General features: G+C 56.3%; 1 protein-coding gene across 1 annotated transcript; it reads left to right on the top strand.

The window, feature by feature from the left end:
- Nucleotides 1–1807: 1807 nt before the first annotated feature.
- TGME49_311030 (hypothetical protein) lies at nucleotides 1808–18250 on the top strand. Its single transcript, XM_002364306.2, has 10 exons — nucleotides 1808–3642; nucleotides 4147–5046; nucleotides 5578–6176; nucleotides 6509–11276; nucleotides 11730–11899; nucleotides 12177–12735; nucleotides 13213–15570; nucleotides 16288–16435; nucleotides 16957–17219; nucleotides 17589–18250. Exons 1-10 carry the CDS (start codon nucleotides 2452–2454, stop codon nucleotides 17847–17849), a joined length of 11217 nt encoding a protein of 3738 aa, XP_002364347.1. The 5' UTR covers nucleotides 1808–2451; the 3' UTR covers nucleotides 17850–18250.
- The last annotated feature ends 189 nt before the right edge of the window (nucleotides 18251–18439 follow it).

Below are 18439 nucleotides of genomic sequence, written 5' to 3'. Positions count from 1 at the left end.
GGGTAGTTCCTCATGATTAATTGGTCCATTCGTTTTGCGCTGCCCAGCCTTCTGGAAGAGTGCCGTGTATCGGCGTAGACGGGGATAACACGGAGAGACACCAGCTAGGGCATCCGCAGTCACAGTCGTCCAGGTCTCAACCTCGCGTCAAGGGCGAGACTCTAAAGAGCGTACTTATCTCTCCGACAACTGCCGACAACTAAAAAGTCGTCTTACGAGGAGAGGGACTTTGAAGAACGATACTTCCCTTGATTAACGGAAGATCTGTCACAATTTTTGAGGCAGGCCTCACAACCACCCAAGTGATGTTGAGGTGATCTCTTGTATAAGGAATAGCAAGCGACAGGCTTTGCCTCATTTCTATTTGCAATGATGTACCTTCTACAAGGCGATTTCAATGACGCTGATACACGTTCCTAAACGTTCGGCGACGGTGCGTTGTCAGCTGCACCGAGAACGATTCAAGCGGTCTCTGGAAAATAGTTCAGTTGATTGAAAAACAGACTACAAGCTTTCTCAATAACCCTGTTTAGCGCTTAGGGTCCTTGAAATCCGTCGTACGAAAAGTCCTTGTGTGTACCTTCCCTCTGGCCCCTAACGGTGCTCAGCGCAAAAAGACACATACAAGTTGAATTGTTTAAGCCACAAGAGAAAGTGTCTATGGTGTTGCTGACGAGCCATCTCGCGTAAGCTCACGTTTTCAATCACGAGAAGCGGGAAACGCTGAATGCGGTGGTCATGGTGATGTCAATGGCAGTGACATCAATCCACGGATGGTGTATCTTCTCCCTTCTCCACCTGCTCACATCGTAGCATTCAAACTGGTGCTCGCACACCTTTGTACTTTCGCCTTCCATGAAAAGAGACCAAGGGCTGAAGTTCTGTTGGAGGCTGATTATCACAATCCGGTCGGCTATGGACCTCACCCCTATCCGAAAAACGTATGTGGCAATATCCGTGTGTCTCAGATACAAGGCTCTGGAGGACTTTACGAGTACTGTAAAGAGCGTGTTCGATGTACTCTGCAGATAAGTCCTCCTACCAGACTGCTGTGAGTGCGAAAGAGCTGTATGTATACCTCTTTTCAAGTCAGTTCAAGCACTGAGCCTGCGGACACTATGCTTGCGACCCCCTGCCACACTGACCCAGTAATACTAATGTTCACTTCCGCCAGCCGAAAGGGACGAGAACAAGAAACAACGAGTTCGAAACGACTTTAGGCAGAATATCAAGGGTTACATTTGCGTTATCTTCCGTCCTGAAACCTTTTTGTGGCGGCATGGATGTGTCGCTGACGTGACAGGTATCCGCCGCGCGATGCATTCAAGTCACTCACCGATATCTGGGGGCACTGGCCCCGCGTACGAACCGAAAGAGTTGCCAAAGTAACCCCGAATGCGCCACGAAGATGGAAATGATATCGCTGTATAGGTACGCAGTGTGCGCGGCACCCTTTACGGTGTTTGATTTCGCAAGAACTCGCAGACACGCCTGGACAGCGGTAGGCCAGTCGCCTCCTGGTTTGCACGAAAGTGACACTCGGGACTGACAGTGAGACAGTTTTAACGTTGCCGTTATTTAACTGAAAACCACATGAATGACCAGACTTAATATCACGTGGCTATTCTTCGGTCGGTCTTGGAGCTTCTCGAACACGGATACAGCGCTGTTGCTTGTCTGTCTAACAAAAATCGCATGAATCGATGCCGCGAGAGCCGCTTTGCGATGACAGTGGGGTCAAGCGGGCAGCGCTCGACTGAAATTTCCACAGACAGTTAAAAAGCACAGCCGGTCTCTACGGACCGTTTCCCCCTCTCTTTTCTTACTACTCTTTCCAACATCTGTCTCGTTGTCGGCTTTCCAGACAAATGATTGGCATTTTCCGTAGTCATGCGGTGGGAGGCCCTTTCCTGTCAGCTTTCCGCGCAGCCCCACAACATTTTCTTTGTTCGAAGTTTTTTCGTGGCCTTTTCTTGGCAAATTAAGGTACTTGCGGACTGCATCTAAAGTTGAATCTGCGAACTGGCTTCTTCATACAGAGCGGACTTGGATTTCACCGTCTGCTGAGAATTTCCAAGGCATTTGAGTGCCGCGCGGTAGTGGTCTCCATTGTCTCTCATAGCAATCGTACTCGACATCCGCGTTCTCCATTCTTACCTGTTTTGTCCAGGAGTTTTACTTGAGCTGTCGCTGCTCCGATAGTTCCAATTTTTTGGGGGTCGACTGGCGTGGTTGAGACTGAGCTGTCACTTTCCCTTCAACCCGGTAACTCTTTTGCAACTTGACGCGTTTGCGTATCACCTCCAGCTCTTCTGCTCTCCAGAGGTTTCCTTGTTCTGGTCCTCCTTTTTCCGTTCCTTGACTTCCCTTTTGGCATTTTTCTCGTCCCCTTTTCAGCTCTGCTTCCTGTCTGCCATCTTTTGTCCTCGGCCCTCTCACATCGCTGACGCGATGGTCTCCGAGCTGCAGCGCCAGCTGGCGCTGCATCGGCAGACCCGCGGTGTAGGGTCTTCGTCGACTGCTTCGTGCTCGTCCGCTCGCCGTCAGCATGCAGCTCCTTCTCTTCTGTTTGATCCGCGGAAGGCGGCCTCGATTGATATTGAGACCCTGCGCGATGTCGCCCTCACCTCTCTTCAGTCCCTCAGTCGCCGAGAGCCGCTGGTGGAAGTTTTGGAGCCGTTCTTCGCTCTTTCCGCCAGTAGGCAGGGCAAGAACTCTCCCCAGTCGCGTGACTTCATGACAGAGGACCAGTCACGGGTCCTCGATCGGCGTGTGTCTATCTGCTGCGACCTTCTGGGTCCGTTCTTCCTGCTGCAGGACGCCCAGTATCTTCTCGAGTATCTTCTGCGTCAATATGCAATTCACCAGCACAACCAAGACGCGCTTCTCGCTCTCGCCCTGCCATACCACAACTCTCCGGTCTTTGTCCGCCTCGTCCGACTCATGACGCTTCCGCCGAACTCGCCGTGGATCTTTTTGGAACGCATGCGGGCCTCAGGCGCGCCTCTGCAGCGCAGAGACCTCGTCAAGGTCGTTCTCTCGTCCCCCTTCCTTCTCCAGTTCCTTGTCGACACTGTCGCTCGGGTCTCGGCTCCTCTGTCGGCGGCGCGGCTGAAGGAGGCAAGTCTCTCGCCCCTGCCGTCCCATCTCCAGGACGGGAGAGCGGGGAACGACGAGATTCTCCTCATGCCGACTTCTCGTCTGCCTGCGCAAAACACACCTCTCCTGTCTTTCTTTACTCTGCTTGTCTCCGAATCGATCGTCGCCGCGCCTTCTCTCGCTGCGGTGCGGACGCTCACACCCTGTCTGCTGCCCTTCCTCTTGTCGACGCTGCACCCGACTTCAGCTGTACGTACGCCTGAGCTTCATGCGGCGGGCCTGGCAATTCTGGCACAAATTGCAATGCGCGCACCGCTGGATCCCGCCATTTTGGTGGCGGCAATGCAGCAGTTGAGTCAAACGCTTGTGCTTTCCGCGGCAGACGACGGTCTGCCGCAGCTTCCCGCTTCGAAGGAAAACGAAATCTTCTCTCTTCTGGTTCTGATTGCGGACAAACAAAGTCTCGCTCTGCAAGGCACTCTGCCGTGTGCAGTCACTCGGCGCCTGACCAAGTGGACGCGCCTGGCGGCGGCAACGGAGGAGGTAAGATTCGCTCGTCCTCCTTGGCAAAACTCGCACCTTCACAATACGGCTTATGATAACGCTCCTCGGCGGTTGCGTTTGTCGAACGCTCACCGCTCACAACTGGAAGGTGCCGTAACCAGAATCCGTTGCTGCATAAAGAGGCGTCCGAGGGTGAGGTGTACCGAAAGGCGTTGCTGTCCCGGTGCGCAGTGTGCCCCAGACGCGCGGCAAATTTTATGGATCGTCTTCGAAAATGGACGAACTGACGGTAAACGGGAGAGACTTCCTCTCGCCAGCATCCACGTACATACGCTGTGTGTGTGTGTCAGGACTGTCAGTCGCTGTTGAACTTTTTCAGCAACTCAAAGGGAAACCAATAAGACGAACTCAGCGCGCCCATGCACCCGCAGCACTTTCACCCTTTATGTTTGTCATCTTAGCAAGCGAAGGTGTTTACGTCTCTTCTCGCCGCCGAAAAGTCCCTTGTAAAGCCGCGCTCACTGTTGTCGCGTTTTTTCTCAGCTTCTGTCGGATCGCCAGCTGGATTGCGCCCCGTTTCTGCGGGCGTTCTTCAAGTCGCTTCTTTCCTTCTTTTTGTCTTCGTCTCCTGGCTCTGCGGCGTCGTTTTCTCCCCTGCAACAGCGGCTTCTGGCGTCGGCAGAGGCGCTCTGTGGCGCATGCGTTGCGGCGCCCGCAAGCCGCTCTCGCCTCGGGCCTGATTCGCCCTGCTCGCCTTCGCTCGCTCAGATGGAGGCTTCTCCCTCTCTCATCGTCATTGGCCTCACGCTCTTCGACAGCTTCCGGCGCGCAGGGCAACATGCGCTGCAAGTTGCCAGTGAGCGCGGAGGGGGCAAGAAGAGAGAAGAAGGCGATAGTGCCGCCGCCTCCGATCTGCCCTCGCTGAGCTCCTGTGTGGAGGAGGAGCATCCGCTTTTTTTCGCGGCCCTCAGTCGCCTGCTCCTCCAGATCGACGCCGCGAACCCGCTGAGTCTGCCTAAAGCTCTCACGTTCTTTTCCCGCGCAACGGAACAGGAGAGACACACAGAGAAGCCTGGAGCAGACAGCGCCAACTCGAGCTGCGAAGATCTGGTTTTGCTGCTCTCCCGCGTCTTCGACGGCCTGCCGTCGGTCGGGTGTCCCCTGTACAGCGCAGAGAGGTTTGGACAAGAGAGCGAAGAAGAGCGCCTTGCGCGCGGCCGAGACGGGGGTCCGGGAGTGAAAGGCTTGTCTCTCTTCAGCGCGTTGATGGCCAGTGAAGTGGAGTTGCGGCGGGAAGGCATCCGCGCTGCCCTGGCTTGCTTTCAGCGCTCGAAACACCCAGCACAACGCGAGAAGTCGGAAGAAAAGGAAACAAGAGGCACCTTTCTTGTTGAACTGCTCCTCGATCGTCTACAAGACGAAGAACCTTCCCTCGTCGTTGAGGTCCGTTGGCGAGGGGAGATAAGCAGGCGCGAGGCGTTACTTTGCCTCCCTCAGCTGCAGTTGAAAGATATGCGCTTGACGTAGTGAAGAAGAGTCAGAGTTGAAAAGGCTCCGATAAAGCAGGATAAAGCAGTGCCATGTTCTACTTTCGGTTTCTAACTGCATCTCAAATACTTGCACTGTCTCCAGCTTCACGTGGTTCGGAAGTCCGCTCGAGATTGTGCCCGGGGAAGCTGTACAGAGGGTTCATTAGGCGTTACACTCATCCCTCATTTCTGATGTTTTTCGGATGCGGTACACTAACGAGTGCATGTGGGGTGTGCAGGATGACGGTGAATTCAGGAAGCCGCTTCTTCACTTTCACTGCAGAGATATGCTATCCAGTCTAAGCAGGAGAGGATAGAACTCTTAAGAGAGGTGAACTCGCGGATACCTCCCTTTTCTTCTGCGTCAAGCTAGTTTACTTTCGGAGGGTTTCGGTCGACTCCATACACAAACAAGCTTTCCAGACTCTTCTGGTTTCGTTTGCAGGCCGCTCGAGGCACGGTGACGGTCTGCCGCGTCCTCTCGCCTTTCGTCTGTCTCCACCGAGCGACGTCTGTGTTGCTCATGGACCTCTCTTCCCTTCTGCCGTCACCTCTCGCAGCCTCAGGGCGCCTCTCGGCTCCCGCGTTCTTCTCCGGCGGCGTCTCGGCGAAGGGTGCTGAGACCAGCAGAGCCTCGCAGTGTCTCGTCGCGTCGGTGCTTCTCGTCCCTCGCCTCAGAGTCGTGGTGCCTGCTCTTCTGCACGCTGCTGCCCAGATGCTGGAGCAAGCAGCGGAAGACTCATCGCAGGCTGAAGAAGAAACGGACGACGGAGAGAAGTTCGCTGGGGAGGCCTTGACTTCCCACCTTCTCCCTCTCGCGCTGGCTCTCGCGTGGGGGACAAGCAGACCGGACGAGAAGGACGAAGAAGTGAAAAGCGAGGACGAAGAAGAGAACTCCAGTGCGCTCCGCAAAAATAAGCGGAAAGCGTTCGAGGAACTGCATGCAGCTTCGCTCGCCGTTCTGAACGCGGTGCACAAGAGACGTGAAGGAGAAGGGAAAGGAGAGAACGTGGAGCAGTTGGAAGTGTCAACCACTCAAGGAAGGTACGCATGTTTTTATTTTCTTCGCTGCCTCAATCTCTCGCGAGAAAGATGTTCACCCTGTTCTTCCAGGCGATTACCGTCCCCCCGCGTTCTTCGTTTAACGTGGACTCGCGAGCCTCCCGTCGTTTGTGGAGCTGCTGGCTTCAGTGGCTTCGCCTTTTCCGTGTACAGGCTCTCGGGCTGTGGCTTCTTTCCTCGGTGCAAGTATCCGCTGGCTCTCCTGTTCGTCTCGCTGCTCTCCGCTGTGTCCTTTCAAGCCTCTCCACTTTCACGGTGTTTCCCTTACACGAAGTTGAATCTTCTTTGCTTCCCTGTTCTTGGTATTGCAACAGACTCGCGTCGTCCACGGCGTTCCACGCTCTGGTCCGCCAGGTGCTGCTGCCTTTGTCGTCTCCGCTGGTGACTTCAACGACTTCCCTGCGGCGCATGCAACCTTCGCTGGTGGTCGACGCGTTTCTCGACCGCGGGACGCGCCTGAAAACTGAGAGGCGCGAGGCGAACGCGAGCGCGACCAGCGCCACGTGTCTGTACACCGCAGCGGCGCTTTTGGAGATTTCGGGGGCGACTGTTGTCGACGCCTTGTCGCCGTCGTCTGACGTCCCCGTCTGGCTGTTTCATTTGCTGCACCTCTGCGAGTTTCTGCAAGGACTCCTAGCGACGTCTGCCGCCGAGAAGACGGACTCGGACTTTCATTCTGAGAAGCAGGGCGCGAAGAAGACGCGCCCCTCTGCAGCTCCTTCGGCTGTCTCTTCTCTCTCGGATCCCCACTCGCCTGCTCTCTCCTTCCCCCGAGAAGCTCGCAGTGCTGTGAAGGCCGTGGCAGCTGGCGTCGCCTCTTTTCTTTTGTCTCGCGTTCCAAAGGGTGGAGCTGGAGCGACTGCCGAGAAGACCAAGAAACAACGAAGCCACAGGGCTTCAGGATCGCGCGAGGAAGCTCGAGGACAAGGTACGCATGCAGAGGATGGTGACGGTGTGTCTGCACTTCCTGCCGCGCTCTGCTCCTTCTTTGGATCTGCGGAAGAAGAAAACGTCGGCGCAGTCGAGGAGCCGATCGAGGGAAGCGAGAAGAGCGAGAGGCGTTTGAGGCGACGTCTCCTCCTCCTGGCCCTCAGTGACCTCGCGCTCTTTGCGCCTGTTGTCCAGAGCTTTTTATCGGCGTTTCAGGGCCACAGTTTGCTTTTCTTGGCTCTGCTCTCGCAGTTCTTGTCTAGCGTTTCGTTCTCGCAAAGTCGATGGTCCGGCGTTGTTCCAGAGGGGAGCGACGAGGCGCCTGCACAGCCCCGGAAGCGGCGAGAGGACGAGGAGACATCTGGCGCGGAGGCGGCGTGCAGTGTCTTTCCAGCTTCTTCGTGTGTCTCGTCTCGCCTGTGGAGCCCGACCGAGGCTTGTGAGCTTCTCGCGTCTTCGCCGCTTCGGCAGCAAATCGAAGTGAATTTGGTGGATTTGTCTCGCGCTCTGCTGGCGCAGGCGGGGCGGGGCACGGAGAAACGCATGCAGAAATCCGAGTCGAAGGCGAGCGCGAAAAAGCGGGAGGAATGCGCAGACATGCGAGACAGCGAGGAGCGAGAGAAGGGCGCCGAGCGGCGTTCAGACGCGACATGTGTGGGCCTCCTCGTTGTCCCTCTGTGGCTGTCGGTGCACGGTCGAGCTGAAGTCCGCGAAGTTCGCGAGGCAGTTCACCTGCTTCTCAACGAGCTGTTGTCTCTGTTGAAAAAGAGTCAGAAGGCGAGGGAGAAGACCTCGCAGAAAGCCAAGGCCGAGACGGGGGCTTCAGGCGTGTCTCCGAGTCTCCTGAAGCTCTGGTGGCGGCGCTTGGCCCACCTCGGGCTCCTCAGACGCATGCAAGAAAACGAGGAGGGCGCCGGCGGCAGGCCGGAAAACCTGAAGATGCACTTCTTTCTCCAGGCCGTTCTGCAGGACGCCGAGAGCAGCTGTCGAGAATTTCTTTCTCTCTTCCTCTCGGGACTCTCCTCGGCATCCTCGGCTCTCCGACCGTCCCTCCCGTCGTCCCAGGCGAGTCATTTGAGGGCCGAAGGCCCGCCAAGCGCAGTCGCGAGTGTCGAACACTTGGTATTCCGCTCTGCTGTCACGACTGCGTCCGACGGTGTCTCCGCGCTTCTCTGCTTCGCTCTCGCATGTCTCCTTCCTGCCGGGAAGACGCAGCAGGCCTTCGGGGGCCTCCTGCGCCGCGGGCCGCCCAACCGCCTTCTCCCGGCGCTTTTGCCGGCCCTCGAGAAAGAAATCGAGGCATTTGTCGCGGCGTTCGGCTCCAGCGAGTGCCCCCTCGAACGCGAGAAGTCGAGGTCGCCGTCCTTTCAGTCTGCGCAGTCTTCGCCGCCTGCGTCGCCCTCCTCCTTTGCTTTCGCCTCACCTGCGCCCGCCTCACCACGGGATGCGGTCTGGGCGCCGTCCACCGTTTCTCCGAAGCCTGCTTCTCTGTCACCGGTTATCCAGCTCGGTTGGCATTTGCTCGGCACTTTGAACGCTTCTTCTCTCAGTTCCGCTGCCGTCCTGGGACCTGCCGCTGTCAAGGCGCAGCCACTGCAAGGATCTCTACCTACCTCACGGCTTTCCCCCGACGAGAGCAAGCGTCTCGTGTCCAGCTTTCTTCTGCCTTTCCTGCGAGCTCTCTCTTCGCCTGCACCGGCCGCTAGCCTGCGTTCCTTCTACCTGCGGCCTGGGGAGGCGCCCTTCTCCGGAGAGTCTTCTGGCTCCTCGTCCCGGTCTCTGCCGCTGGACTTCGAAGTCGCCCAGGCCGCCGAGGCTGTGATTGACGGTGTTTTCTCCTCGGGGCTTCTTCCGGACCTTCCCGACGATCTCTGCGTCAGCCTCGTCCTCGCGGTTTTGCGTCTCGCCTCGACGACGCCGCAACTCGCGGCGCGACTGCGGCTTCAAGACGAGGCCCTCGAAATCCCCGTCGAGGGGCGTGTCTCCGCGGTCACCAGTAGGGCTCCACAGAAGGCGGGTCCGCGGTCGGAGGCGATGGTATCCGTCGCCACACTCGTGCGACTCATCCAGGCTATAGGAGCGGAGGACGGCGAGGGAGGCGCGCCGCCCGTGGAAAGTGCAAGCATGCGCGTTGGCGCAAGAGACGCTCTCCTCGCAGATTTTGTTGAGACTCAGCTTCAAGCACGATCGTCGCTCGAGGGCTCCACGGCTCCGCATCACGGCCAAAGAGGCGCGAAGGCCGTGGAGAGGAAGCAGGCAGCCAGCGACACCCGCAAAGAGGTGGAACGCCTCGCCAGCTGCGCCCTGGAGAAAGTGGAGGCAATTCTCAACTGGTTTCTAGTGAGCACAAAGCGAAGTGAGGACGGCACGAACTCTGCTTGCAACGCCTCCGCGAAAGAAGAAGGAATGGAAGAAGCTGCGACTCGACGTACTCTGGAGAGCCTCCTGAGTATGTGTGCGGCCGCCTGCAGCGCAGTGGGCGCCGGGGAAGCGGAACTGGCGAGAAGGAAGAACTCTCCGAAGGCGAACAGGCATAGTTCGGCCAGTCGTCTTGAAGTAGCAGGAGACCGATTCGACGCGGGACTCCCAGCCCACGAAGAGGCTCTGCGCGGCCTCGCGTCCGTTTCCAGTCTCCTCGCTCAGACGTATTCCGCAGGCCGAGACGAGTCTACCACGGCTTCTGACTCGAAGAGAGACGGGAGGGACGCAACGCGCGGCTTCACATCCTCTCTCGTCTCGCCTGGTCTCCTCGCGGCGTTGCTCCGGAGTTGCGCCTCGGCGTCGGAAAGAGTCACCCTCGCAGTGAAAGGAAGAGACAAGACGTCTGCGGACCTGCGGGTCTCCTCGCTCCATCGCGCCCTCCTCGATCTCCTGCACAAGCTGGGGGGCGTTCTCGCCCGCGCGAGCCTCACGAGTTGTCGCCTCGTCGTCGCGCCTCTCGTCCTCTCTGCCATCCGCGGCTACCTCCCGTCGCTCTTTTCTGCCCTCGACTGTCTTCTCTGTCTCCTGAGGGGCGGCGAGAAGCCGCACGGCACGGAGACGCTTGAGGTCCAGACGCCGAAGCCTCAGGCGTCGGCGAGACTCGCTGAAGAAGACCGACGCGGACGCGAAGTGAAGAAGGAAGTTGTCGGTCTCGTTCAGATGCTTGTCGAGCCTCTCTGCGCAGCTGCGTTTCAGTGCCTGCGCGAGCAAGAAAAGGAAGGAAACGGTGAAACTGGCGAGGACACTGTTGTTCCCCATAGCGAGAGAGTTCAGCGCCAGGCTGCAGTCGGAGAACTAGTTGTGGCTCTCGGCGCCGCGCTCGGCAGAGAGGCCCTCGTAGCGGGGTGCCTTGTGATCTTGGTCAGATGGGAGGCTGCTTCCCTAAAACGGCAAGAGGACAAGAAGGAACGTGACGAAGCGGCAAGCGCCTCAGATGAAGCAGAGGAAGCAGATGAAGCCGAGGACGAGGAAACCCCGCAGCCAGCGGTCGCGACAGAAGGTGAAGGCGACTCAGACGACGAGGTTCTTCTGGACAGAAAAGCGAGAAGAGAACGCAGAAAAAGCGAGCGATTGGGATGGGGCAGCCGGCGCGCGCTGCTCGAGCGCCTGAAGGAAATTCTCGAAGCTGCCTCCGGCCCCGAGAAGCCTGCGTCTTTCGGCAGCCAGCTCCTCGCTCACGCTCATCTCGCCACCGGAGCGGTCGCCCTGCAGTGCGAAGCGAGAGAACAACTCTTGCCGAAGAACGCCTCACCAGGAAAAGGACCGCAAACCGCAGCAAGCAAAGAACCAGAACAAGACAAGGGAGGAAACGGACTCGCAGTGACAGCAGACGGAGGCCTTCTGTCGCGGAACTTGCCGAGTTGTGTGGCGGAGAGAGTGACTTACGTGCGTCAAGGCTTATGCGACCCAAAGAGACGCGAAACATTTGCTTCGGTGCGTTTCTCTTTCTCTGATGGTTCCGGATCCGCGGCTGAAGGACATCCCGCAGAAATCTACTGCCGGGCGGCGAGCACGGCGGTGCTTCTGGTGTATGAGCAGCTGAAGAAGGAGGGCCTTCCGAACCTCGAGCGCGTAGGTGCTCTCTCGTCCACCGCATTTGTTCTCGCCGGCGAGGGCGAAGAAGAAACGCAGGCGACGCAAGAACTCGTCGAGGCGCTCCTCAGTGTCAAGGTGAGATGCGCATTCGGCGGGATGGAGTACAAATTAGAGGGACGGAAGTCGTCTTTCTTCGAAAAAAACAGCTTTCGGCTCGACGCATTGAAATCCTTTGTCTTGTCCACGTGGAGACAAAGTCCCTGCATGCGACATTTTGACACCGAAACAGCACTCCAGCGAAACACTCATGCGCATCTCTGTCTCTGACACAGACATCTACGTTCAGATTCGGATACACCAATGTATCTACGAGTCTGATGAAATGTATAGATCAATATAGTTTTGTACACGTGTAGGCGTAGAGAGAGGGATCGATATACAGGTAGAGATTTACCTGCATTTTCAGGAGGCTCCCCAGAGAAAGAAGGGAGGTGCAGCAAACGCGTGAGAATGTTGCGACACAGTGAGAGTTGTTCTTTTTCCCTCGCAAGGGATTGAGTGTGGAGCGTTTCCTGGGGGGTTTCTCAGATTCTGGCGGAGCGGCGCTGGCTGTCGGGCGCGGCGTCTCTCTCTCGTTCTGCAAAGAAGAGAAGAGAAGTCGAAAACGCAAGTGAGGAGACAGAACTTGAACAGCGCGTCTTTGCTGAGGAGGCGATTCTCAAGCAGCGTGCAGAGCTTCTCTTGGAGAGCATCATCAGGTAAGAAGAAGCGGGGTTCTCCATTGTTTTGTCTAGATTTCGACACACGGCTCTCTGCGCCGTGCATGCATCTCTTTTCTCGGTGGTCTTTCTCTCGCTCGCTCTCCTTCTCTTCCCTTCTCCACGACGTTTTGTGTTTCTCCCTGTCTGTCACATCTCTGCGTTTTTATCTCGCGTTCCTCGCTGTCGACTCGTCTTCTCCGCTTCTCACCCCCGGCCGGCTGTTCGAGACGCACATCTGTCTCTGTCTCCCTTGGCTTTCTGCCGTCTTCTGCAGGGCCCTGTCGCCGCTTGTTGGGTGCATGCGACTCGCGCTGGGCTGTCTGGGAGTCCGACACTCGTTTTTCGTGAGCTTGGAGTCGGGAGAGGAGCTCCGCAGAAGATTCGTGGAAGCGAAAGCGGGGAGAGGCGAAGATCCCCAAGGCGACCTGACGCTCGCCTCGCGTCGCTCCTCACTGACAGAGAGCGACGAAGAAATTGAAACTTCTGGAGACTCGCAGCCGTCGATTCACCTGCTTCTCCCGTCCTTCCCCTCTCCTCCTCTCTTCTCTTCGGCCTCTTCGACTTCTCTTCCCGAGACTGCACGCCTCCTGCTCGCGGGGGAGGCAGCGCATGCAGCGGCGGAGGCTGTCGCCGAGGCCGACAGCTTCGCTCGCGCTCCCCACATGCAGACATCGAGCTGCGACTTTGTTTTCTTTTCTCTGCTTTTCCGCGGCCTCGCCAGCCACCTCGACAGCTGCCTCGGCGCTCCAACAGAGAGTGTACTCGCACTCGACGGCGGCAAAAAAAAGCGACGAGACGACTCCCGCAAAGGCACAGAAGACAGACTCTGGACTGTAAGGACAAGGGGCACAACAGAGACAGCGAGGGCGTTGCACGCATCTATGTTTTTACTTCACTCGACACTCTGAGGCTATTGCTACCTGATTTACTACATATACAGATAGAGGTCGAGTCGAATCATTATATATATATATATATATGTATATATTTTGAGGTGATAGATAGAAAGGTCAACGTCGTGAACGGGCTGACAAAACGAGGGAGTGTGTGCGTTTATCACAAATTGACGGTATTCGTAGACATGCGCTGAGTTACACGTTCCCCTCCGTCTTTTTGGATTCGTCTCTTTCACCCGCCTTGCGGTACCCTTTTGTCTTCTCTGTGTCTCCTTCTCGCTCAATGTGTGCCCTTCCTTTTTTTTGCTCCCTCTCCTCTTTTTCGAGTTCTACCTTTATCCGCAAACATCCACATTTATCCCTCTGTCGCCATCTGTATCGTCCCTTCCCTGTTTGCTTTTTCTGCGCGTGCAGACCCTGTTCGCTTCTTCTGCGTGGAGTGAGGCGTCCTTGACGGCGCCGTACGCGCTGCTTCTCGCGCTGATCGCAAAGCGGCTGCTGGACCCCTCAGCTCGCTCTTGTGATTCGTCTCTGCCTGTGACGGCCGCAGGTGTTTCAGCCTGGCAACTCGTCACGCGTCTCTCCCGCCTCGCCGGGGGGTATGTGCCTGAGGCCTTCCGAGATGGTGCGCTTCCGTCTATTTTATTGACTCTGAAAAAGGCGTCTGCCCGCATCCCGTCTCTGGCCCTTGAGCCGTCCTCTGGGGCTGCGCAGGCGAATCTGCGGAGCCTCGTGGCGCTCGCGACCGCAGCCGCGCGATCTCTCCTCGCACTCACCCTGACCTCTCAAGGCCGGGCAGGCGAGAAACATGGCGCGAACATGGGCCAGAAGACGTCGCGAAGTTTGCATGCAGCTGCGTTGTTTCTTGCCGACTTCAACACGCTCTTTTTCCGGCTCGCGGGCCTCCTGCGGAAGCTGCTTCCTTCACTCCTTGATGACGCCGCGCCCCAGGACGGCCGTGAAGCATGCGCCCGACTGATGTGGATCCAGGACGTTCTCAATCGGCTTCTTCTTGTCCGCGACTCTCGAATTGCGGAGCTCGCCACTTGCCTCTTGGCTGCGCTTCTCGGTCTCCTCCAGCGGGTTGGAACGGACTTCTTTTTGCCGCATGCGTCGACGCTCATTCATGCCACCCTCCTCAACCCATTGCTCGTCTCGGCGCTCTCCCAGGATGCTTCTGAGGCTCTGCCGTCTCCTCGCTTGTCTCTGAAGGCTCTCGCGGCCCCCGAGAAGACGAAAAGCGCGACTGACAGCGGGAAACTTGCCTTGGATTGCATGCGCCGACTGGCAGCGCCGCGCGCCTTCTGCGACGCCTCCCTCCAGTTCTACATGGTCGACGCGAGTGTGGACCTGCCGCGTGTGCGGCGTCTTGCGAGCGAAGTCCTGGAGCAGAGCGCTCGACAGAACTCGGCCTTTGGCTTTTCTTCTTCCATCTTTGGAAAGCGCGAAAAGGTCGCCCCCCAGCGGCTGGGCCAAAAGGGCCGCAGGGCCTTCGATGCGGAGACCCCCGACGACGCCGTCTGGAGAGAGCGACCTGCCGTGGACACGATGCTCTCGGCGCTCGCCGCGGAGCTCGCAACGTCGATGCGGCTCCAGGCCACCATCACGCTGCTTCTGCCTTCACTGCATGGCCTCCTTGGGAAGCAGAAGAAAGCCGTCACTTCTGGCGAAAAGAAGAGGAAGGAGAAGGCGTCGAAAGCAGGCAGCGAGAGGTCGGAAGGCCTTGACATAGAGGACGAAGACTGTGTCTTCTCGAAGCGCGGCCTCCAGGACTTCCAGGCTTCGCAAGCCATCAAACTCTTGGGTGCGGTGATTGGAGCCCAGCCTCAGTCGAGAGCCGACGCCAAGCGCCCCGTCCTCACCAAGCTCATGGTGCATCTCGTTCAGCTGTGTCTCTCTCGCGCCGAGGACTCCAGTGCCTGCGCCGCGCGTCTCTTCGACAAAGAGAAGAGAGAAGAGAAGTCAGGGAAGAAGGAAGCAGACGGACGCATGCTGCATGCAGAGCGTCTCGCGGAGCAGATCTTTGGAGGCCAAGTCCACGACGTGCACCGGCAGCTGCTCTGGGGACCCGAGAGCGGAGACAGCCGCGACCTGCTCTCGAACGATTTTGCCGATGACGAAGAAGAGCAGAACGCTCGTGACGAGGTGCAGAAGGAGACGAAGAAGCGACTGCGAGACGAGGGCATGGTTCTCAAATTCGAGGACGGGGAGAGAGAAGAATTCTCACAGAAGGCGTCGCTCCATACCATTGAACAAAGCGTTCGGTTGCTCCCGCCTGCGGCCTTCGCCCCGGCGTACCTACATCGCGTCGAAGCCGCGCTCTACTGTGCTTTCCGCAGCTGGAGCCAGAAGCTGAGCATGCAGCAACTCCAGGCGTTCCTCCAGTCTCTCCTGCGCTCTCTGCGAGGCCCCAAAAGGGCGCTCCTGCAGCCGTCGGCCGAAGAGGATGAGGCGAGTGACATCTCCAAGGAAACGGAAGAGACACATTCCGCTCAAGGCACAGACGACGAGATCGAGCGAGAGGCTTCGAAGAAGCGGAAGGAGAAGACAGGAGAGAAACGGACAGAGAAAACGCTGACGACGCCTGCGTCGGGCTTCTCCACTAGAGAGATCTGTGGCACACGGCTCCTCGTTCTCTTCTACACAGCAGCCGTCAGAGACTTCGGATCTGTCGGAGGCGTGGAAGCGCTCCTCGAGGACTTGCTTGCGGACTTCCAGAGTGCCCTGGCCGCATGCAGAGATCAGGCCCTCGCTTTGGTCGACGCCTCCAAGGTAAGCCGAGGAAACGAAGCAAACGAGGTGAGGGAATCAAGGAATGAAACAGTGGATACAGAAGAAGGAGCGAATCAAGCCAGGAGTAGTCGAACGCAAACGTCTTCCTCAACGCCTTACTCGAGACGAAATTGTCTATTCGACTCGCCTCGTTGAGGCGTCGAGCTCTTCTCAACATAATCGTTTACACAAGGATTCATATACACATATAGGTACATGAATACATAGACAGAGAGAGCGAGAAAGATGTTTAGGTGTGTACATGTATGTTTACGTGGATACATATACGTAACTGCATGCGCGGACAGCTTTATAAACGCCTTTGCGTGCGCTTGTGGGTCACAGAAGGGTGCCTTCCTTTTGAAAGCTCTCCAGGGCTGGTGGCAGCTGTCTGGCGTCTCGAGTTGTCTCTGGTGTTGTTTTTTTATTTTGAGAAGTAGAGGGCGTGTATTTCTGTGACGCGAACATTTCTCGAGTTCAACGGCTTCATTTCCTGGCCGCAAGACATTTTCGCCATTCAAGAAACGAAAACCAAGAGCTACCGTGTTTTTCGCTGTCTACATAGAACCTCGGCTTGCATGCTCTTAACCATCACATGCATACTCTCACTGTCTTGCATGTACATGTACACAAGCGTAGACATATCTACAACATGCATCTACGCAGATTTGTGCGCAAATGTGTGTAAATCTTGATGGCATGCGTACTACTGTGCAGGAGTCGGGTGAGAAGAGAGGAAAGACTGGGAGCGGTTCTCGAGGGCGAGTGCTCGAGTCCAGCGCCACCTGGTTCTGGTTCGAGTTGGGGATGCCAATCCTCCTCTCCCTCATCGCCTCTCTCCGGAGTTGGAAGAAGGACCTCAGCGGTAAGCGGCGTCCCGCTGTTAAACATACAAGAAAAAAACCTTTGACAGACAAATCACTCCCGTAGAGGCAGCAGTCATGTGGCCCCACGGTCTTTATCACATATATACATGCATATATATATATATATATAAGTATATGTATATATGTATACAAGTACATATATGTATGTTCTCGTATGTATACATATATATATATATATATATATAGCTGATAGTCGCAAAGGTGATGAAGAGGCATCTAAATGGTGGGTTCCTATGGATAGGGTAGAGAAGTGGTAATCCGATTATGGTGTGTACTTTGAGGTGCAATGTGCGCTTTCGGGACAGGTTAGAATTTAAATGTCTTCTGTTGTCATTTGCTAAGAGATGCAAAGATTCTGTTCCGAGGTTGGTGCCGTCCTTTCGCTTCTTTTTTCACCTCTCCTCTCCCTACTTGCTTCCCTCTGAAGTCACGTTTTTTAAGGCGTCTGATTCCTTCTTTGTAGTCTTATATTTGGCTTCGCTCTTCCTTTCTTCTACAGGTGCTCTGCCTCCGTCGCTGTTCGAGCGTCTGCTTACCTGCGTCCTCGACGCTTCCGATGTCCTGGCGGTTTTGCCTCGTCTCCACCTTCCTGGATACTCCTCGCGAGACGAGGAGCGATTCGGCTCATACTCGGATATGTCAGGCGAGAGCGAGGCGCGGCGCAAACGGGCGCAAGCTCAGCGGCTTTCGAAGCTGTGGTTCTGTGCCCTCCGATCCCTTGTCACAAGTCTCTTTGAGCATGCATTTGGCGACAAAACGCGAGTAAGAGTTTACCGAAGGGGCGCAAGAGAGATATTGGCTAACTGGATTTCTCGTGGCGTCGTGTCCTCCAAGTTCCCTCTTTGGTTTTCTAACGGTGTGTGTTGTCTCGTTTCCGCCATGGGAGACGGACGAGCACACAGTGTTCTCTTTTTCTGTGTATCAACCGAAAGCGCATGCATGCTGCAGACTTCGAGGCGAGGGAAGCTCTCTTCAGGCGCGCAAAAGCGGACTTGAAGCAGGGCACATTCCTGTGTTTCCGTATGGCGAACGACACAACTCCGAGACACGGCAGCCTGACGGCTAAAACAAAAGTGTGGCAGTCCAGGTTGTATCCACCGAGCCGCTGTCTGGTTGATGTGCATTTCTTAGGTCGAGGAATTGAATTTGAGCTTGCTCGAGAAGGTCCGCAGCTGCGGCAAAGCAAACATGCACTTTGCCGCCGCGCGGATTTACCTCCACCTCTGGAAGCGCCTAGGCGTCGCCATGGTCGATACACTCAATGATTCCCTGCAGACTCTTGTGGAGCTTCTCGAGAGCCCAGACGACGAAGTCGAGATGGCCACTCGGGAGTGGGTCAAAGCGATGGAAAATCTGACTGGAGAGTCGCTTGACGAAAAGCTGAAGGCTTAGGACGAAACGCGGAAACGGGAGAAGAATTCGAGACGTTGAAAACCTGGTCGAGACTTCGCCGGGAGTAAACGAAATTCGACCAGGAGAATGTCAAAACACCATATACACATGGTAGAACGGGATTTCTAGGTTCGTTTATGAAATCCGTTTTTCTGAAAGTATAGACTACTGGCTTACATCTTAAAGGTCTTTGTTTGCACTGCGTTGCAGGAGGTCTCAGTTCAGGAACGTGCTGTTTACCCTGTCATAACGCGCGAGCCTCCAATTTCTGTCCAGTTTTGAGAATCCTTCACTGGCAACTCACCACTTTGGTTTTGGAGACTTTGTTGTCTACGTCGGACACGGCGCTTGCCTGATCTTCAGTGGTATAAGCGAATTCAGATTCAAGCTGTGAGACTGTGCAAGATCTCGGAGATAGATCTCTTGTCCCGTGCTCGCTGAACACAATCGTCTTGCTCTCGATACACCGCGGATAGACCTACGGGAAAAGGAGTCAGAGAAGACCGGAGTTGTCTTCTTAAGGTTGCCTTAGTCCTCGAGAGGGAAACAGATTTATTCGATAATAGATGAAACACAGAACACTTTATTTA

The sequence above is a fragment of the Toxoplasma gondii genome, chromosome XI, assembly GCF_000006565.2.
Source record: "Toxoplasma gondii ME49 chromosome XI, whole genome shotgun sequence".
Classification (NCBI taxonomy): domain Eukaryota; phylum Apicomplexa; class Conoidasida; order Eucoccidiorida; family Sarcocystidae; genus Toxoplasma; species Toxoplasma gondii.
This window is presented reverse-complemented; position numbering and strand designations above follow the sequence as displayed.

What these genes read in the sequence shown, in the direction of transcription:
- TGME49_311030 (XM_002364306.2), top strand. Translation starts at nt 2,452, where the DNA reads ATGGTCTCCGAGCTGCAGCGCCAGCTGGCGCTGCATCGGCAGACCCGC. An exon ending in AGGCGCTCCTCAGTGTCAAG is followed by an intron (nt 11,277 to 11,729) that starts GTGAGATGCGCA and finishes GGGGTTTCTCAG; the next exon opens with ATTCTGGCGGAGCGGCGCTG. An exon ending in TTGGAAGAAGGACCTCAGCG is followed by an intron (nt 16,436 to 16,956) that starts GTAAGCGGCGTC and finishes TTTCTTCTACAG; the next exon opens with GTGCTCTGCCTCCGTCGCTG.